This window comes from Siniperca chuatsi, linkage group LG2, assembly GCF_020085105.1.
Source record: "Siniperca chuatsi isolate FFG_IHB_CAS linkage group LG2, ASM2008510v1, whole genome shotgun sequence".
NCBI lineage: Eukaryota > Metazoa > Chordata > Actinopteri > Centrarchiformes > Sinipercidae > Siniperca > Siniperca chuatsi.
Window position 1 is genome coordinate 4,869,163 of NC_058043.1, and position 22,515 is coordinate 4,891,677.

The 22,515-nt window shown below is 38.2% G+C and overlaps 1 protein-coding gene and 1 long non-coding RNA gene across 3 annotated transcripts; one reads left to right on the forward strand and one right to left on the reverse strand.

The window, feature by feature from the left end:
- The first annotated feature begins 354 nt into the window (after nt 1-354).
- Nucleotides 355-21,291, forward strand: LOC122887890. 2 transcript variants are annotated; one of them, XR_006380633.1, is made up of 3 exons: nt 355-373; nt 18,701-18,756; nt 20,562-21,291. It is a non-coding gene; the product is annotated as an uncharacterized LOC122887890 (long non-coding RNA). The 2 variants fall into 2 exon arrangements; XR_006380632.1 differs by lacking the exon at nt 355-373 and adding an exon at nt 15,560-17,034.
- On the reverse strand, nt 13,114-17,774 carry lsm3 (LSM3 homolog, U6 small nuclear RNA and mRNA degradation associated). Its single transcript, XM_044221553.1, has 4 exons — nt 17,622-17,774; nt 15,443-15,553; nt 15,115-15,210; nt 13,114-14,058 (listed from the first exon to the last, which is right to left on the reverse strand). Exons 1-4 carry the CDS (start codon nt 17,640-17,642, stop codon nt 13,978-13,980), a joined length of 309 nt encoding a protein of 102 aa, XP_044077488.1. The 5' UTR covers nt 17,643-17,774; the 3' UTR covers nt 13,114-13,977.
- Nucleotides 21,292-22,515: the final 1,224 nt, after the last annotated feature.

The window sequence follows — 22,515 nt, forward strand, 5'->3', positions numbered from 1 at the left end:
ATTTGACTGGTGAAACTCTGAGGAGTAAACAATAAAAAAATGAGACTGCTGTGTCCTCTATGTCCTGCTGACTGTGCCAGTAGTCAATTTCAGAGGAATTCAGACTCATTAGCCTCTGAAGCCTTCATTACTTCATAATAACAGAGAGGAGCGACAGCTCTGGTAGTAGTTTAAGAGGTTAGAAAAGCTGGCGTCTGACCAAAAGGTTGTTGGTTTAAATCCTGAGGACTGCAGGGTGAATCTGTTTTGGAAAAGGGAACGACAAATGTCTTTTATTTCCATCAACAGCTACAGCTGAAGTGAAGACATGTAACTCCTAACTGCTCCAGTGGAGCTGCTGCAGGAGACTGTGGTCACGCTGGGCAGCCCTCAGGTATGAATGTCTGGAGTCACCACAAAAGCCTCTCTTTGGTTCTGAATAAGTCTCATATAATGTTACGAAATGAGCAACAACTCAGACATGTTGATCATGAGGATTTTATTTCTTATATTATTATATAATACTGTATATAATATTCTTCATTCCTCTGTCATGGAAAGATTATGTGACAAAGCCACAAATTATACAACCTGTTTTCACGTTTGTTACATAAAACAAACTGTTAGCTAACCTTTTTTTGGCAATAACCAAACTGCTTTGGCTACGTTTGAACATGGTTTTGGTCAGTGATTAATTTCAGTGTTTGTAATGTGCGAGCAGGAATGAGAAAAGTGTAGTAAACACTTGAAAATCACAAATGCATGCAAGAAATATTGCAATAGAGGATCTAGATTACATAATGACCAAAATATTCAGAACAGACATCACTTTTTTGTATTATTTTCATCTAAACTTTAAGACAAAGTGGCACCTCGAATTCACATTCATAAAAAAACAGACACACACAAACACAGCAGTGCCTGGGTCCCTGCTCTTCGGCTCAGCAGGCAGATCTGCGTTGGCATCATAAAACGGTTGTGGCATCTTGGTATTTTCTGGCCATCTGTCCTGCTCTCTTGTATAACAGATCCCTCTGGGCTGTTATTTTCAACCTCTACAATGGGTCACTTGTTGGAGAAAAAGGATACAGGGCATTAATTTGTTTTATCATGATAATTAAGATTCTTGGCTTTGCTTCTCAGTCAAATTCCAAAGAAATAAGTTGTCACTGTGAATATCCTGCCTGTATGTCTACTCTCAGTTTATGCTGTACTTGCTGTGCAGACATCGTCAGCTGGATGGTAAATAACAGAATAGTTCTGGCTCCCAGCAGGCTTTCACCACATCACACTGGTACTGCAGGAGTCCAACACATAAAGTATTTGATGGAACAACCACAGAAACTGTGTTTTTCTTCTGATCTTTAACCTTTTTGAGTGAAAAAAAACAACACATGAACATAAAATCCATGTTATAGAGAACAATCTGAAGGATAGTGAAATGGGACGGGGACAATTTGAGGCTTACTTGATTTTTTTAGACCTTCTTTTCTTAGACCTAAATGCTGGAAATTTCCCTTCATAAAAAATATTTAGCAGCATGATTTTAAAAGGTTTTGGTTTCTTTAAATACATTTCTCTCCATATTTTCTTTTGACATATTTTTATGGCAGATGTTTAAAATGTTGTAGTGCCTCTACAGATTAAAGTCCATCACTTTGTTTCTTCTAATCATGTCTATGCTTCAATGTTATTTGTATATATTTTGTTGATATCTTTCTAATTGAAAAGCGTATTTAATTATTATGGGCCAGTAAGTTATTTTATTACTAAAGATAAACTGATCCGTCCAAGTGTTTCAGTAAAGTCAGTAATGAGTTATCAATGACAAACAGTGTGCAGCCAAGTGGTTCCTGTGGTTCGCTGTGCTGCTGCTGTCTGATTTATAGCTGGAGTGTTTAGAAGACCTCAGAGACAGACGTCTTGGTTGAGTCCAACCTTACTGGCCAATAAAAAGAAAAAAAATGAAATAAATGTGTGTTTGAAGTGTTGGTGTGACGTCCATTTTAGATGAAGAAATAAGCGTGGCATGTTGTTTTATTAAAGCTAAGCTGAAGGCCACATTTTACTCACTAGTTCCATGTTCTGTTGGTTTCACAAAAAAATGACGTGATGACGTTTGAGACGGTCACATGCCAGAGATTTTGTGTTACTGAGGCTTTTATGTTATTATCCCAGAAAGCTACTGACTATTAGTTTGTGAGACTATAAATAAGTTTAAAGCTGAAATCTTTATCTTTACTTTGTCGCCCTCTGTGGTGGTGAAAGGTAATTTATTTTTTTTTTAATCTAAAATAAAGATAGCAGTATATCTGTGGTTGGAGGAGACTAGAAGAAACAAAAGTAGTTCCTGAATAGCAGCACATAGAAGCTCCAGCCACGGTAAGTGCACCAGGGTTGATATCTAACAGTCTAACACTCAAACATGAAGATGATATACAATTACAATATTCCAACAGAAATAATTTACTTCAGTTCTGAAGGGTGAAGACAAACCATCACTGCATAGGTTTTTCATTAATTCTTTCAGCCTTTAATTATACAGGTTGGTCCAATGAGAGCAGTTCACTCTTTGCATGGGTAGATAAACAACTTACAAAACTGCAGATAAAAGAGACATGTAAGTTAGGCATCACACTTGTAACCAGCCACAAGGGCAATACATACATGTTCCTTAAGAAAGTACAGTGGTGTGGAAAAGTGTTTGCTCCCTTCCTGATTTCTTATTTTTTTGCATGTTTTGTCACACTTAAATGTTTCAGATCATCAAACAAATTTAAATATTAGTCAAAGATAACACAAGTAAACACAAAATGCAGTTTTTAAATGAAGGTTGTTATTATTAAGGGAAAACAAAATCCAAACCTACATGGCCCTGTGTGAAATAGTAATTGCCCCCTAAACCTAATAACTGGTTGGGCCACCCTTAGCAGCAACAACTGCACTCAAGCGTTTGCAATAACTTGCAATGAGTCCTTTACAGCGCTGTGGAGGAATTTTGGCCCACTCATCTTTGCAGAATTGTTGTAATTCAGCCACATTGGAGGGTTTTCGAGCATGAACTGCCTTTTTAAGGTCATGCCACAGCATCTCAACAGGATTCAGGTCAGGACTTTGACTAGGCCACTTCAAAGTCTTCATTTTGTTCTTCTTCAGCCATTCAGAGGTGGACTTGCTGGTGTGTTTTGGATCATTGTCCTGCTACAGAACCCAAGTTCGCTTCAAATTGAGGTCACGAACAGATGGCTGGACATTCTCCTTCAGGAGTTTTTGGTAGACAGCAGAATTCATGGTTCCATTTATCACAGCAAGTCTTCCAGGTCCTGAAGCAGCAAAACAGCCCCAGACCATCACACTACCACCACCATATTTTACTGCTGGTATGATGTTCTTTTTCTGAAATGTGGTGTTACTTTTACACCAGATGTAATGGGACACACACCTTCCAAAAAGTTCAACTTTTGTCTCGTCAGTCCACAGAGTATTTTCCCAAAAGTCTTGGGGATCATCAAGATGTTTTCTGGCAAAAATGAGACGAACTGCGCTCTTGGGGTAATTTTGGTTGGCCGGCCACTCCTGAGAAGGTTCACCACTGTTCCATGTTTTCACCATTTGTGGATAATGGCTCTCACTGTGGTTCGCTGGAGTCCCAAAGCTTTAGAAATGGCTTTATAACCTTTTCCAGTCTGATAGATCTTAATTACTTTCTTTCTCATTTGTTCCTGAATTTCTTTGGATCTCGGCATGATGTCTAGCTTTTGAAGATCTTTTGGTCTACTTCACTTTGTCAGGTAGGTCCTATTTAAGTGATTTCTTGATTGAGAACAGGTGTGGCATTAAACAGGCCTGGGTGTGGCTAGAGAAATTGAACTCAGGTGTGATAAACCACAGTTTAGTTATTTTTTAACAGGTGGGGCAATCACTTTTTCACACAGGGCCATGTAGGTTTGGATTTTGTTTTCCCTTAATAATAACAACCTTCATTTAAAAACTGCATTTTGTGTTTACTTGTGTTATCTTTGACTAATATTTAAATTTGTTTGATGACCTGAAACATTTAAGTTTGACAAACATGCAAAAAAAAAAAGAAATCAGGAAGGGGGCAAACACTTTTTCACACCACTGTACATATCAAACAGCAATAAACTGTATTCACATCACAGCATTTTTGTTGTTTCTGTTTGTGCATACACACATAACGAATCACATCACACACACATACACACACAAAGTAGGCTACATGTGCAATGTATAGTCAGACAGAAAGAGGATAGTAGGGATTTAGCAATGAGATCACGTGTGTGATCTGCCAAGCAGCCGTGATATGATGTTACATAACACGTGAGACACACACAAACACACAAATAACTCAACTCTGTTAAACTGTCCAACATGTAGACACACTCCGGGGAATGAGTGAGAAATACAGTGCATTCAGGGACACCTGTGGGACACTTCACGTCACTCGGTAAAAACAACCCGCATAGAGATTTAGATCAATGTGGGAAAGTTTTGATCTCTCTCTCTTTCACATAATTTGGAATTTTTCACTTTTTAATTGTGCGGCTCAAAACATCGGCACACAGCTGGCTGCAGCCCCAGAAACCCATAACAGTCGAGTATTAAGTTAAACACTCAAACACTAGTTTTGTTACACTGCTAAGTGTTAAATACAGAAATAGACAGTAGACAGTAGGAGGCCAGTGATATTTTTGACGCCTCCATGAGAGGAGAAGCAGTGTGTGTGTGTGTGTGTGTGTGTGTGAGTTTACTTTATTCATTCAAGGGCGCATTGCTGCAAGGTTCCATGAGCCTTGATTTGGTTTATTTTTGTGTATGTGGGTCACATGCCTGTTTCAATGGCAGATTTAGTGTGGGTGTGAGTGTGTGATTATGTGTGCTACGTGTCCTTCTGTCTGCAGTTATTCCTGTTCACAATGCCTCACCGTGTGACAAACCTACATACGGACTCTACTTTCAGTTCTTCTTATCAACACTGCGACTATAGTCATGTACTGAAAGGTAGTCCACTAACAAGTAAAAAAAAAAGTTTAACCTTGCTGTGAAAGTTTTCCACCTTGTCTAGAGCGCGGTGAAAGCAGCACGTCAGCAGCAGCTGCAATCAAGCTCCAGTAATTTATAGATTAACAATGAATCAAATGATTAGGTGTTAGATGAAAGGGGTCGCTTGTGGTGACGAAAAGAGAATTAACACCAACGCTGCAGCTCTACTGAACTTTTTTGCCTCATTTTGCTCATTGTTTTGGTTTTTATGGCACATTTACTGTTTTAGTTCAATCTCATTGAACAAGCTATGATAAACCCACCATACTCTACCTGCCCAACACCAAACAGCAAACAAATTTAGGGCTGAGGATTCCAAAGCTATTCAACCATCCGACAAACACTTCTGATGGAGTGTCCAGGACCCTTCAATGTCTAGCCGATAAAGAAAGTGGAACATTTAGTAGCTAAAGAGCCAGATCATTTTCTCAGGAGTTGTTGAACCAGAGCGAAAAGTAGAGTGAATATTGGGCTTATATTTATTGGGTGGACACAAACACAACTCCAAATCAAGGAAAATGTTACTCTGTGTCTGCAGGATGTGTTTGCTAACATGTTAGCCATAACAACTTTAGAAGGTGATAATCAGGGGCGTGACAGACAGACAGTGTCAGACAGTGTCAGATGTTGTGTCTCAACTTGTTGTAGGGTTCTTTTGCCCCCTAGTGGCCAAACAAAGTAAATTAATGCACCTGGAGGAATGGAGGATTGAAAATTCTTTCGACACATATCGAGCCAGTAACTTTACATTGCCTACCCAGGTCATTAAAGGTGGAGGCCATTGCAGAGTGGTTTGGCCCGGTGGCCAATAAAGACTTAAATATCATGGGTCCATGTGGTTAACCCCAGATGTGAGGCCACATTAGAAATGAACACAGCGCCACTTAAAGTTGCACTGGGCCAATGGAAACGGGGTATTTGTGAGTGAATATCTTGTAACCCACCTGTATCATCCATAAAGGAATGGTTTGACGTTTGGAGAAATACGTGTATTCACTTTCTTTCCAAAAATCAGATGAGAAGAGTGAAACCACTCTTGTGTGTGTTTCGAGGTGTGAATACGTGAAGTGGTAACATGTACAGGTTGCATGGCGTAATGGTTAGAAATCTGAGTTCAAGTCTCAGTGGAATCTTTTTACCGCCAAGCCAAATGTTCATGAAATGTGACAGTTAGCAACATAGATTCTGGGTATAGGTAATGCTACATTAATGTTTTATTTTGTATCAGACAGAATGTTCATTTTGTATGTATCTGCTAAACATGGCAACTAAAGTATGGTTAAAATATGGTTAAGTTAAGGAAAATCAAACCACATAGTTAAAGTTGAGAGTTGCATTGAACATGACATGCTGCCTTAGGAGACTTTACAAGAAGCAAACAACAAAAATGCAAAAATCGCGATCACTTAAACAATGATTTTTGAACATACCTGTGGTAAACTCTTGTATTTCTATATCAAATCCCTATTAGTTCTCCTGCCAGAAAGATTGCATGTTGTACAGTGTGTCATGACAGTAGTAGGAAGAAGAACAATCAGCACTAACCATTACCTTTCACAACAACTTGACCAAATATTAACCGCATCTCACACTTCTGAATGATCCCTCCTTCTATTAGGTCCAATAAGTAAATTGTAGGAAAATGCTTTTAAAATATTATTTTCTGTGACCTTTAAGAATACTCCACTGACTACCAATAAAACAATCACCACCTGTTGGCTTGAAAGGTGGCTCTGAAAAGCTGAATTTACAATAGGTATAGATTCCATTGGTGACTTTGACAGCTAAAAAATATCTAATATATAATGTCCAGAGAAACTTTTTAAATCACTCCTGCAACATAATCTGTCTCCACTGTTGATCTATACTCATTATTTTCCAAAGACTCATACTTTTGCAAAAATATGGATAATTCAGCTGCTAACTTTTGCAGTATTTCAGTTCAGTTGAGATCTTTATTGTCCCACAAGTGGAAATTCTTTTAGCAGCAAGGCAGCATAAAAACACAAGTGCTACTGCTGATTTTGGTAAAAATATGAGAGCATAAGTATAATTTGGTCAGGGATTCCATCCAACAACCTTCCAGTCACAAGCTCACCTCTCTAATCTATAAATGACGAGACCAGGAGGCGGTGTTAGTGTTGGGTGCTGGAGGAAAAGCGACAGGGGCAGATTTAAATAACTTCAGCCACATCAGAGACATTGTTAGCCTGAGTGTGAATACCAAGCAATGTGGTCTCATCATATCAGAGCTCTAGTGATTAGAACTCAAAAAATATCTCTGACACAAGTTTAAAGACATGTGAAGCATGAAGTCATTAAGTATTTATTTGTTGACCGTGTCGAGGAATTGGATGACATAATGTTTGAGGACAGTCCTGTCTGTCAGTACTTCAAACTGCTGCTGGAATGTGCTGAACATCTGACAGTGAAAGAATTAATCTCTTTTATAGTCTACTCTCTTCAATAATTTTGTTTGCATTCAACAACATAGAAGGAGAACAGGAAAGATAAAGCCCCCAACACAGTAAACATCCAGCTAAGTCCTTACAATGTATTATGATCATTTCATGCAGCCGACGACACATGCTCAGTAGTGTGTCTTTCCCTGAACCTGCTGGCTAGCCCTAAACACAAACTAGCTGCTAGTGTGGCTAAAACTTCTCAATATGAATAGTAATAAGTGACTGTGTGTGCTATTCGAGGTGTCCTGTAAACAGTGTTACAAACTTTCTTTTTTTTAGTTTTGCTTTCTGTAACAGTGCAGCCGAAAATAGACAGGAAAGGGAGAGAGAGAGGATGACTGTAGCAAAGGGCCGGGCTGGATTCAAACCCGTGCCACTGCGGTCTCAGCGTTGGTATATGGGGCATGTGCTCCACCAGGTGAGCTACCAGGGCGCCCCATGAACCTGTCTTGTTGCAGTAGCACAGTTGGCCACTGGAGAAAAACTGGCAGTAACCCTGAATCTGCCACATCGTATCCAGCTAAACCCGAGAGCCCCCAGTACCGGGGGCAGCAGCGTGTCTCCCAACAAGCACCATATAAGGGCATGCTAAACATGAAACAACATATTCATGCTGCATACCCACATAACGGGAAGGAGCTCGCTAAAACCGGATGCCAACCATTTTTACCTAAATGAACCACAAGTCAAACAGCAAACAACTGAATGAGCATGCAGCAAAAAACATTACCTGTGTGTTTGAAAACAGCGCTATTAATATCTTTCATTTCACGTTCTAGACACAAACAGCCCCTCAAATGAACGCTGAGCCTCCAGAGATTCCAACAGTGTAGATCCTATCACTATAAGACCAAAACTCAATGCGTAGCCATCGAAGAAATACAAAAACAAACTTACGTTCGTACATTTACAACTACGAATTGTCTTACCTTTGCTATTATTGTGATCAAAAGTTGTGTTTGGTCACTTAAATCCAAAAGTAATCCCTTCTCCAATGTCCCTGCGCTATCTTGAATCCATTTCAGCCAATTTGTATACATGGGGATGGATTATAAAGATGGCAGACCGCAGCCTTCCATGCGATTACACGGCCTATATCTTCATCTGGTGGCTGAATTGAAGTACTGTCAATAACAAAAATAATTTCATCCTGTTGGTCTGGCTGAGAGGAATCTATAGACATGTTATACATGACTCTGGGCCTTTCCATTGTGCATTTATCTGCGTGTATAGCATGGAGCGCTTCAGTCATATATGAATATTGATCTGATTTCATTGTGTTTACCACATTTCAATGTTTTTGGGACATTTATGTATTTGTAACATGGCTATATGGAAATAGTGTTTTGAAGTAAAAGTCCCAGTAAACAGTGAAAAAGTAAACAGTAAAGATGGCCAACACATGGAGACCACCTGAGTATATCTTTATAAATTGTATCATAAATGTTGTATTTTAGTGTATTTTCATCACATTTACAGTTACAGTTGTAGTCAAGCAGTAGGAGCATACATCCAGCTGCATTATTAGCCACTGGACCACTTGTTATGGTGGTTATATTGCCTTGAAATTTAGATTTTATACTAGGCTTGGATGAAAATCTTTTTTTTTTTCTTTATTTACTCTGGAATGGTAATAGAATATGCTTACTTGCAATGGATTCATATTCTTTAGCTTATTATCTATCAAAGGAGACCAGATATATGCATATTGGCCTTATGGTTGAGGAGCTCTTGCTGATTTATTTTGGGTATGTTATTTTAGGCATTTCTTCCTAGAAATAGGGCTAGGGTTTAATATGTAATAATACATCCATAGACTTGCAAAGTGGAAAGAGCCACTGGTTCCAGATTCTTCTTTAAACGATATCCTCAGTATTATGTTATGACAACCATTTGTAATTATTTTGACTTCAGAGAGATCATGTTTTTTCCTTCAGTCTGACATGGTTCAAAGCACTACAATACCCATAAGCCTCGGCCGCCACTACAATGGAGAAGAAACCAGCCAGGTGAAAATCAAAGTGGTAGTAAATTCAAAACACTTAGTCGTTGAATTTGTGAAGAAAACACGGCATCATAGTTACTGAATTCATCCAAAATTGACCCAGAATCTAAAAGTGAATTCATTTAAGCTGCAGATTGTAAAATCAGTTTTCTCAACAGTGTAATCTTTAGATTCAGAATTTTAAGATCTGTGATTTGACGTTTCATGCCAAAATGCACCTTGGGAGTTGTAGTTTATTTCTCTCAAGTTTTTCTATACACAGTCTTGTACCTTTGACTTTTTTTTATCAAAGAAACAGAAATCCTCTAAGGCAGTTGTTGATCTTTTGTACTGATGATTCGGCTGGGAGTGTTTCATTCTGATCCAAGCTGTAGAAGTGTTCCAACTGTCAGTCACCTCACCTTGTCCGTGGGTAAAAAGAACGGGACCTTTACTTCCGTCACCAGGGGTGTCTGAAATGACTCATCCCACTTTGCAACTTTGGCGAGCTGAGTGGTGGCGGACCCTGTCCTCATAACGGCCATAACGGGAATTTACCTTTCAGCCATTTAAAGATACAATTTCATGATACAAACCCTGGGAAAGTGTGAAAGTAAAGCTGCACTATATTATAAAGTTTCTTTTGAAAATTTTTTACTGAACTTGCCTTTTCACTTCTCTTCTGTCATTTAGATTTATGTCTTGTATTGATTATATTCCTTTATTTTCAATATTTCACATTTATTTAGTAGTATTTATAAAAATAGTATTTAATTATTACTGTTGTGAGTGTGATAAGATTGAAAGCTCTTTTGTCAAACTCCTATTTCCTATGAGCTCGCATATCAATAGATCAATCTCCATGATGAAGACAGTGTGATAGGGCTGAAAGACTCAGAAAAAACTGGTAAGTGGAACTCGGTTTGGAATTGTTTTGTTCAATTCCGAAATAATTTTACATAAAATTGGGTTTTTTTATTGTTATTACCCTGTTATTACCATTAATAACATCTACAACAGGCCTCCTTTACAAATATTTAGAGGCAAGAAGATACTGAGCTCCTCATTAAAGAGCATTGAGGTCTTGTCCTTTTGATGTTACATTACAGTAATAGTCCTTTGGAGGTAACTTTGTACAGTGATATTGGGCAGTGATGGTGATGTGGTGAGACAGGCGGTGTAGCCAAATATTGCTGGCATAAACATAACGTTTCATATTCCCAGTAAAGAACCTCAAGGTTAGTGCTTACTTTATACAAATGCTGCTTCTGGAAACTCTGCTTTCAGTTCAATTAAAACTTTCTGTCCCATAATGGTCATGTGTACACAGGTTTATATTCCTGTTTAGGCATCAGAAGATGTGCAATTACAGAAGACGTTTCCGCTGTAAACACATCAATGATTCAGCTAAAAACTATTTTTCTTTGGAACTCTCTACCAAAGAAATAGTCCCTTATGCTGATGCTACCACACAAACATGCTTCAGATAAGTGGCTGGATGGGTCGTTGGTTTTATCATCTATTCATATTTCCTGGGAAACAGATAGACTCTCTATTGCATTAGATTCCCTCTGCAAAGTATTGATTTGTCTCATCTTAGTGGAGATATTACTTTCATAGGTTTGGTATGGTCTTAGGTATGACAAAACTATACTTACAGACAAATTATGGACCTCAGGTGTGTGTCTTTAAGCAAAAGTGAAATGTCTGTGGGGGGCCCACAGCCTATCCAGATTCACTCCTGACAGGTCATCCTCATCATTACTATGGTTTAGATTTGTACTGCCATCTAGTGGTTAAATCGCAACAATACAAGAATTTAGTACATATTCTCAAGCAGTTTTGAGGTACTTGTGCTAAACTATCTCCCTTTCGTGCTGCTTTATAATTATAATTTTACTCCACTATATGTTTCACAGCTATAGCTACAGTAGTTACATTCAGATTAAGATTTTACATAGAAAACATCTGAATAGTTTATATGGTATGGTGCATTGTTAAAGAATAAAATACCTAACAGCATGGCTGGATTAACCTGCTGGGGGACCCTGGACAAAAATCTGTTTCAGCCTCCTATGCTGGAACACTACTGGGCCCAGGTTTTCTGTCTCACTTAGTTAAAGGCAATTTGATTAAACACAACTATATTTACGGTATGCACTATGTGAGCACAATACCTATACTATTTAACTATAACTAACATAACTTAAGTTTTAGAACTACATTTTGACACAAGGCCCTTCTAAAAAGATTTGGTAACAATGCAGGAACTACTGTACTACTGAACTACTGTAGTTGATATTGTACTGAGGGCTAATTTCTCAACAGATTTGCATTTAATTGTATTTATATACAACCAACTGACAAACTTGAAGTTGGAGCTTTTGGGGGCCTGCAGCAATTGCCACTTTGCCAGGTTGGAAATCCAGCTTTGCCCAACAGTATGAGTATAAAGTAATTAAAATTAGCTCCATCTCGACTAGCTACAACATTAAAGTGCTACTTATACATTAATGCATCTGTAATAATCCTGTCATATGTATTGTAATATAATGCAATATATTAATACTCTGAAAAAGGCCATTCTAGTTATATACTTTCATACTATAGGTAAATATTGTTGAAAATACTTCCGTATTTTAACTTGAAGGTGGGGTATACGATTCTAATTCAATACACGTCTTTTTGTCAAATTCAGCGAATATCTCCTCACGGTCCGCTAGCTGTCCGTTCAGCTAGCGCTGAAGAACAATCCGCTGTTTGTACTCAGCCCCGGCTCTGTAAATGGGAAACAAACAAAGTGGCTCAGACCGAGCCAAACAACACTATTCCAGCCATGATTTGTGTGTCAGGTAACGTTAAATGACTTGCCCATGGACATTCAGCTTACTTTCTAGTTTGCCAAGATATGCTGTTGTTGTGATGTTAGCTATAGTAGCAGGAGAGTTGTGAGTATCGCTGTCTGGAGCTGCTGTGCTGGCTCTGGGAAACCGTCTCGTCCTCTCTGGCTGTTAGCTTCGCAGCAGCAACTGTAGCGACAGTTTGCTAACACACAACCTAGCTAAGCTAACCCACAACCTAGCTAACATTAGTTATATTACTTGCTGTGTCGTTGTTCGCTCTACATCGTGGTGTCGTGGTATTGGATTTCTCCAGAATCGCATACCCCACCTTTAAGTGAAATTTTGACTGTAGGAATTTTGCATCATGCGGCAACCAGAATTGAATATTTTTAGGGCTGCAACAAACAATTCTTTCCATTATTGATTAATCTACCAAATGTTTTTTGGATTAATTGTTTTGTCAATAAAAAGTCCCATTGTTATTTCCAACAGCCCAAGTTGATGTCTTTTTTGACGTTTAGTCCAACCAACAGTCCAAAACCCAAAGATATTTCACAGAAGACAAAGAAAACCATCCAATCCTCACATTTGAGAAGCTGGAACCAGCCAATGTTTGGTATTTTTGCTTAAAAAATGACTAAAAGGATTATTCAATTATTATCAAAATAGTTGCCGTTTATAATTATCCACATGAATAATTATGTAGCGATAGAGAACAATATGTACTGTAGGTAAAGTTTAAATTTGTGTTAATTTAAATGAAATAATAAAGACTTTCTTTCTTTTTCAAATTACCTTTTTTATTCAAGTTGCCAAAACCAAATGAAATAAATGTTTACACATCGGACACATCTGACATGATGTACTTCCAATTCCTACAAACACTACAAAAATATGTATAAAAAACTTAAACTAAAACCGTCCCAGAGAAACGCAAACTTCCCAAATATTCACAGATCATGGGTTTGGAATAACTGCAAGACTTTTGCTTGGAACAAACATAAAAGTTTCACTCAAGACATTTCAAAATCAAAAATCACATAAAACTTGTCTGCTTAGTGTGCTGTCTGATACTTTTTAAACTCAGAGCAAAACAAGTTTACATACACCCATCTGAAGCAGTTCAGCTACTATAAACCATGATGAGACATTTGTAACTTGTTCTGGTACTTGAATAGACTGGGAATAAGAGGTAACTAAACCCTCTAGGAGTGATTAAAAATATTAAATTTTTCTGGCTTAACAAACTGTGTGGATTTATTAATTGCTGCACTGAGCATAATCAAATGAAATACCCTGAGAAATACAACTCAAATGGTGGCCTGAAATCAACCATAATCACAAAATCTATTTAATAACAATTTGCCCAAAGCAAAAGTCCCCTTACTTTTTTTCTTGAAGCCAAAATATGTTTTATATCCTTGCAGCCCCACAAATGGAAGTTTGTGTGAATTTGTGTAGCATCTGACCTTCGAGTCAAGAACGTAAAGTAAGAGGGTGGTGTTGACAAGAGTCTGAGGGGGCTGAAGATGTTTGAACCCAATCCCTGCTTCAGCCTGTCATGACAGCACCCCCCTCTCCCTCAGGGTTACAAACTTCCCAGCTGTCACAAATGCTCCTTCACACCAGGAAGTGGTCAGGGTTAGCCCACCCTGAGAGGTGGAGCTACGAGGACAACGCCATCTCCTCTGACAAACAGCATGGGGATGTTCCTCTTGGTTGACTAAAGACACAAAAAATGCACAGTTATACTTTACTATGAGCGACATTCTCAAAATATTCTATAAAAGTACTTTCCAAATATGTATTTAACACAGAAAACAAAAAGTATATTATATGTATATATATAAGCCATGATTATCTTATTGCAGATGTATCAGTATCAGCGCATATGTTGGCCGATAAGTAACAAGAAACGCAGAAATGGCAAACTAGGTTTGAGGTTATTTAGAAACAATGTCACATACATATTTTGTCGACCAGAGAGAACTGACTGACTGTAAAATGTACTGCTCAGTATGCATCTTGACCACAAATCTCAAGGAACCATGTCAAGATTGTTTGTTATGTTTTTAAAAATTACTATCGGCCAATATATATATAACTCCCTAATATTGATATCAGTATCAACCAAAATACATCAGTAAAGCTATACTATGAACAGTTTTTGCATCTGATAAGCCTTAAAACTCATGGATCTATCACTCAAATTGGCCTTCTTGGATAATATTTCATTATCTCCCCTATACGCAACATTTCCACACCAACACAGCTCTTTGTTGTTGTTTTTTTCCTTTTCTTTTTCAGTGTTGTTTTCGATCTGAACACCTGATAACACGGACAGATAGCCAGCTGTTTCAAATTATAGATAGATACCACACAAATATGATTTTACAAGAGTCTAAAACCACAGAAAATGTACAGATACAGTACAACAATATGCAAATTCTGTCCTTCAAGATCTTAAGAAAGCCCAAATCCTCTTTCCACTCATGTCAAGGGTCACACCAGAATTTCTGGATTCTGGCTTTCAATTTCAATAAAGGATAAAACAAACAGTATTTGGTATAATGTATGCTATAACTGTATAAGAATATGCCTTTAAAATGCTACTTTGGAAGTGGAATGATGCTGCTACAGTATAATGGTAAAGCAGCTTTATTCTATTGTTTCAGGAAAGCCCAGTATATCCAGACGTGTTTAGGAGCTAAGACCACCACAACAGTAGCTGTTCAGTAAGAAGAAATTAGGCTGTAACAGGGAGAAACCCATGTTGTACCTTGTAGAGCTCTTCATAAGTCTCCTCGTCAATCTCCACCGTCGTCACTGTCTCCTCCACGTCGCCCAGGATCATGTTCAGGTGCTGATCGTAGGCCTTCGACAAACAAACAACCAAAAATATGAACTGAGAGAAGTACACACAAAGGCTTGCAAAACAAGAGCACAGACTGAATATTTAAAAAGGAATTCCCGGTAGGACATGCTGACTGCTCTAAATTTCGGTCCTACTACTCTAAAATATAGAAACCCACCACACAACCACACACACTTCCAGGTGTTTCAGTGTTTTTGAGACAGTGTGAGCAGACACTGGGTGTGTTGCTTACATGCAGTCGGCCGCGGAGCTCCCGGTCGTTCCTCATCTTGACGTAGATCCTCTCATCTAGACTGAGTCTGATTAGATCGAGTGGCTCCTCAACCGTGTTGGTAGTTGGTTGCTGCAGACACATAAAGGACAATAGTTTGACCTATGACAGATACGGATTTCAACAAAAAAAAATCCTATTTCAGTGGACTGCTGCTTCCATAAGGTAGTTAAGCCCAGCATTCATTCACTAAACAGCTAAGGGCAGATGTACACAGCACCCAGCTGTGCCACGTTGCGGCTGCACTCCAGCTCCGTTGTGCTTTCAATGTCCACTGGAAACGTTTCAGAAGCGCACTGTCTGTTCTTTATCAGCCACATTTATAATGGTTTAGAGTCGTTTTGCCGACAATATTTTACAAGCATAAATACATGTCTGGAGCTCATTAGATGTGGTAACAGATGCTTTCTACTTGAATATATACTATTTCATCACTCATTTTAAATGTTAATATAGCCGATCTCAAAGCACAGCTTTTGCCATTAATTTGTATTTGTTTATTTTGAATGATGTCATGATCGTAAAAAAATAATGATGTTATCTGCAGCTCAGCTGCTTGGTAGTGACTGCTGGTCACAATAAAATTGTGTTAATGAGAACAACTATGGTGAACTCGGCTGCATTAAAACTTATAGGTGATCACAAGGAGCAGGAGCAAATTCCTTGGTATCTTTGTAAAACCCAGAAGGTCATTTAACAGCACTCACAGCTGTTTCAAGTTATTTCCTAAATCCTCACAGACTCATCTGATTAAAACATATTATGTCTGCTGCACCATTGAAAACATTTTTTAACAAGTTACGTCTCCATTTCCTAATCCAAGTTGCTGGAAATCTCCTTGCTAGTTTTGAAAGAAGTATAAAAATGCATTATTTTGTATGAAAATAGAAAACAATGGAAAGTAACGTAAATACAGACAAATACAGCTGATAACTAAACTCTTAAATTTGGGTTTGCATTGTACAAATTGATCAATGAGGGACATGTGTCATTCCTGGCTACCATCTTTGCTTGGATTAGAAAACAGAGTTGCACCTTGGGAAGCTGGTTAAAATACTTTTTTCTAGTGCAGCATACAGACCTGTTTAAATCCAGGTGGTTAGAACAGTCATTGGGGATTTTGGAAATACTTTCCAAAACAGAGTCAAGAGTTGTTTTAACCAGTCCTCTGGGTTTTTCCAAAGGTCACCAGGGATTTCTTTTCTCTCTTACTTTTAGAACAGATGCTTAACTCTGTGACTCTAATATGATGATAGTAAATGAGAGGCACAAACTGGGGCTACAGCTGGTGAAATGCTTGGTGCATAATTTAGAGATGTAACACATTTCAACTTAATCAAAGAGTAAATTCAGCCACCAGCACACAACGACGGTGTCCTTGGGGGAAAAAAAACAAACTGTGACAGTGGAAAAGCAGCAGAAGATCTGTGATGGGAGGAGCAGATAGATACGAGATGAGTGGAAGAAGTGTGTGTTTGTGTTGCAGTTTCTAAAGCAAGGTGCACTGCAGACAAGTGTTGGCTTCAATACAAGGCCAGCGTCCATAAAGCATGGTATGTTGGAGAAGAGTCTTGCAACTCATTTAATTTTCAGTAACTTGAAACACCATGCAGCTGAAACTTAGAGCAAAGCTCAATTCAGTTCTTACAATAAATTTAGGGCAGCTAAATCAGACCTAACTAATCCAAACTGAACAGAAAAGTCAATGGGATTCTAATGTTTACTTTACAATTGACCCTACTGTCTTTTCTACATTTTATCTTTGAGCATTTACGTTTGGAGCCGGAACATTTGTTATAAACAAAACGAGTCAACCTCGTTTAACTAGTAACGTTATTCCGTTGTTATCCCACACAATAAACCAAAAAGGAAACTGGTCAACACTGATAGCTTCGTGCTTTCTTATATTTACCAGTTGTAATGTCATTTTGACGGTAGCATTACATGCTAACCCGGCTAATTTAGCTAGCGTGTTTGACAGGCCGCTCCGCGCTGTTAACAGAACAAACACAAACAAAGTAACACGATGAGCACCCTAAAACAAGTACACAGGTAAAACTGCCTGCTGTCCTTATTTCATCCTAATTATATACACGCTGTTTTAGAGAATAACAGCACAATTTAACGCGGATGCACCAACCTGCTCAACTTCGTCCGCCATGGGTTTTGAGTCTGCGTCGCGTAGTGTGACCTGTACGGGGGTTGCCAGGTTCGCAGAAAACCCCTGTTTTCAGATAACTACGCAGCGGACGTACTTGTTTGCAAGTAATTTCTCCTGCATTGATCTGCCTGTTATTTAGTGTAATGAAAAGTGTGTGTTCGGTTATGTATAGTGTGTCCAACACCTGATTACATGTGCTGCAAAGTGTGAATTTGTGTTGTGTATTCCAGTCACCTTGGCAGAGATGCTTAATTCCTACTAAAGTTTTTTTTTTTGTGTCTTATTATAAATCATGGATTTTTATTTCCTTTGATTTCTTGTGTCTTTTTGTGATGTTTGCTTTAATCAAAGTACTTGCTGTAGTATATTATATTATTGTTGTTGTATTATTAGAAAAAAAACGCCATATTAACAATTCTACCAGATCTATTATTACAACTTGTACTAGCAGTAGTAGTGATAATAAGGAAAAGAAGCAAAAAAAGAAGAATATACAGTACTTTCACACTATAGTTGTTAAAAGTAACTAAGTACATTTGCTCAAGTAGGCTACTGTACTTCAGTACAGTTTTGAGGTAATTGTATTTTACTTGACTATTTCAATGCTACACCCTACTACATTTCAGAGGGAAATATTTTTACTCCACTACATTTATCTGACAGATGTAGTTACTTTGCATATTAAAACAAAAAAACATATGATGACCTTAAAGAGCACAATGCATTGTTATAGATTAAACTACCTCACAACAATAAAATGCCACTTAATGAATCAGTATTAACTGATAATGTAATATCAAAATACATTTTCTGCAGAACGAGTAGGCCTTTTACTTTGATACTTTAAGTGTGATAATAGCCTACTTCTGTACTTTTACTTGAGTTAGAGTTTGAATGCAGAACTTTTACGTCTAATTTAGTATTTATACATTGTTGTATTGGTACTTTTACTATCTGAAAACTTCCTCCACCACTGTACACTACACATGCGTACCTGCTACAAACCTGGCAACCCGCTACGTGAAGTTAAGCAGTACCACTCTCCTCTCTCTTTCCAGACCTTTCCATCCTCCACGTCTCCATGCAGCGCCACTAACAGTCAAACTGTTCAATGGTACGTGATAATTTAATCCCAAACTTTATAATGTTTTGCCACTTAAGGCTCATTTCTATTCCGTCACCAAGTGTAGACATTATTTACAATCTATTGTGTTATATCGAGCGACTGTAAATCAACAACTGCCAAGTTTGTCGTGTCAAATTTACAGCCGGACTATCGCGTAACAAGGTCAGCGGTGTTGTGAGTTCAGGTTAAAATAAGTGTTAGCCACTAAAATACTACATTCGGAGGGTTACAAGGCAAACAGTCTCGTAAGACATACAGATGTCTGTTTATAGAGATTACAAGGCAAACAATACTGATATGATATCGCCAAGTATGACAGACTGTTAGACGTTAAAACCGTGAATTCGTGTGACGTTGAGTTAAATAATTGTTAACTTGCAAAAAGAAAACAGCAACGTTAGCCGTGTAAATACAATGGACAGGATTTAGGTGAGTTTTCCCTGTTATATCCACGTATGAGGCTGCATGTTTTTCTTTAGGTAAGTAGATGTATGGCCCATATGTTACTGTACTCCCACTGTGTTTATGCCACGTGTGCGTGTGTCCTTCAGCAGGTTGGAAAGTTGAATAAGTTAACACATTAAGGGTGTAGTATTATTTTTTTCAGTGTTTTGTAGGTTTTTAGTTAAAATCATTAAGCTCAAACTTATTTTTAATAGATGATTTCTGTTACTTGTGTGACGTCTGTTAGGACATACACACCTATGTAGGTAAATTACACAAAAAATATGTAAACAAGTAGGAAAGTAGGCCACTATTCATTAACTAGGCCTACTTAATGTTTTGTCTCTACAAAGAGTACAGAAGAAATGATTTAGAATAGGATAGAAAAATGCCTATCGTCAATAAACAATGACAAGACAAAACTGGAAATCCACACATTTGAGAAGCTGGAACCATCAAGTGTTTGGCAATGTTGCTTGAAAAATGACTTAAACGATTCATTGATTGTCAAAATAGTTGCTGAATAATTGTCTGTTGATCGACGAATGAACCGTTGCTGCTCTGATTTAGAATATCTGATTTTGTGTGTCTACATATTTAACTTTAAACTAAGCTCCAGCTCATTCACACTCTGTGTGTGTCTTATACTTCTTTGTGTTTCTTTGTTTCTGTACATATGAATAATCAATGTGTGTCAGTCTGTGTGTGTGTGTGTGTGTGTGTGTGTGTGTGTGTGTGTGTGTGTGTGTGTGTGCCTCTTCTCCCAGTTCAGCCCAGTGCTACATACTGGGTGTTTGTGCAGGCTGAGGAGGCAGAGCAGAGCAGTGGTGTTACCCATTCCACCCTCAGCTGCAGCATGGCTCTGTGGTGGAAGAGATCCCTGCTACAGACTAAACGCAACAACTAACCTGTGGCCCCAAACTAGTATTTGACTGATGACAGTTTTGCTTATTTAAAGTTAAAACAGCCAATACTCATAGTATCCTGTCATTATTGTGCATCTCTGGTTGATATCTTCAGTTCATTTTGAAACCAGCAGACACTAGATATGTGTGTATTTGTGTCCAAGTGAGGAACATTTAATGCAAGCTCTTCTTTGCTGCTGCAAGAGGTGTGTATCATGTTTTAAAAGCAGATAAGAGTGTACAGAAGGAGAGTGAAAGAGACATTCGCCATTAATCATTAACTCACACAGAATGGGGTGGTTCTGTTCTCGAAAAGGAAGATGTTGCAATGATACGACCACTGTAAGAGTGACAACATTTTTGTCGACTTTCTCCTCCCTTCACTCTTCTCTCTCTCTCTCTCTCTCTCTCTCTCTCTCTCTGCTCCATCATCACATCCTGCAGGATCCAGTGTGGGAGAGACCTGACACAACATAGCGTCCAATGGCAGGAAGATAGAAGTTGATGTCACTGGTCGCAATCCAACTGAGTGAATTAGTTTGTTTCGATTACTGTAATAAACTTGAACTATTCCTCATTGCTGAGAAGTTAGTTTCCTCACATAAAACATAGATATACATCAAAACCTCAACTCCAACAATCAATAGATGTAGTAGGACCTTTTAGAGTATAAGGTTTTCAGAAGTGAGTTTCAGCAAGCAAAGTGAGGACACAAAGTAGTTCTCCCGGGAGGTCTGGTGATATTACAACTTGATTACAAACTGGATAACTTTTCACTAAATCATCCAGTATAACATAATATTTTACAATTACTTTCACGCATTTTACTGCATTATATCTGTTTTATTTTGCAAGTTACACCCTACGCAACACTGACATTATCAAGAAGGGAGAACATATAAAAAAGATGCAAGTGCTCCAAATTATGCAAATTGTATGGTGTGTTTGAACTTTGTATAATCAAATGTAATTTTAGTGTAAATAGTAAGTTTACAGTGAACGCATTGTTTTAAATACTTGACCAGTCTTTGGCAAAACTGTCACTTGAGATTTGAGGTCTTGTTTTAGCTGGATGTTGCCTCGTTTGTGTCAGGGGAATTTCTCTTTCAAAATGTCTGAATTCGATGCACACTGTGGACATTAATTTAATAAAGTCACTTTTTTATCACTTTGACATGTTGTCTGCTGAATCTTTCAGTGTTGGTGAATGGCGATTATGTAACTTGTGAGCAAGAATAGCTGAAATAAAAATTTAAAAAAGTGCAGACAGAGGATCAGAGTTTCCATTAAGGAAAGCTGAGCAGGAAATGTGGCTACTGACAACCACTGAAGATTAAACATGTGACATTAGGTCTGTACTAAAGCTTGATTTACAGTGTTATAAGGGAGCTACGGAGCCTACGCATGTAGCTGCTCTTCTATATATACGTGTGTAGCTCACTGTCGCTGTACATCACAAAGTAAATGTTACTGTGGGAAATATTAAAGCAGGATACAGCCTGATCACGTACAATACATGGAGAAATATGGCACTGAACTATAAATCAAAACCTACGGCGTAACTCTCATTAACCCTTTGTGTCGACTATTAATCCGACTTTACTGTTTTTAGTAACGCAGCTGTGCTTTTCCTATCATGACAGGTCAAAATGTCTGTACAGTTAAGATGGCTCAGTTCTATTCAAATGTCCCAGTAAGCCATGACAGTGAGCCAGCATTCACTGTACCAGAGGCTGGTTTCACAAAGATATTTTAGACTGGTCTGTGATGTTGGGCCGGTCTTAATTTTGCTCTCAGATTTGTCTAATGCAGTTTAGACGGCTAACTGAGGACTACAACCCATGTTTCCAACAATCAGTGACCTGCTGACCAGTGTTTCTATGGTAACAACTACTGACACCTGCTAACCAGTGTTTCCATGAAAACATTCAGTGACACCTGCTGACCAGTGTTTCTATGGTAACAATCAGTGACAGATGCTGAACAGTGGCACCAAATGACGAAAAAGCTTAAATGTGGCTCATAATATGTTATTTACAATATTGTGGAGCGAGCAATGAGAGAGGAAAGAATTTTTAGAGACCACAGTAAGCCTGCAGTAACACTATTATCTGTAATTTTTTCCATCTTTTCTATCTTTTGAGAATTTACAACTGAACCATTAACCAAGCATTTGTTTTGAAATACTACATTTGTAAGGTTGGTTTACTGTTGAAGACCGAGCAGATGCAATCGCATCAACGTCCACAGCAGGTCAGTGTTGGACCACAAAAATGCGAGAGTCCAAGAGTTCCTCTTCCTGGACAGTCAGTGCTACGGCTGCCGATAGATTTTAACTTTAAGGGGAGAAGTTTAAGGGGAGAAAAAACACTTTTCAGGGAGGAAGACATCAATCATC

Bases quoted from the DNA above. Each gene is read 5' to 3' on its own strand.
- lsm3 (XM_044221553.1), bottom strand. From the start codon at position 17,642: ATGGCGGACGAAGTTGAGCAG. The intron at 15,554-17,621 runs GTTGGTGCATCC...ATGTGTCTGCAG, and splicing joins TGGCGGACGAAGTTGAGCAG to CAACCAACTACCAACACGGT. The intron at 14,059-15,114 runs GTACAACATGGG...TTGTGTCTTTAG, and splicing joins CTTATGAAGAGCTCTACAAG to TCAACCAAGAGGAACATCCC.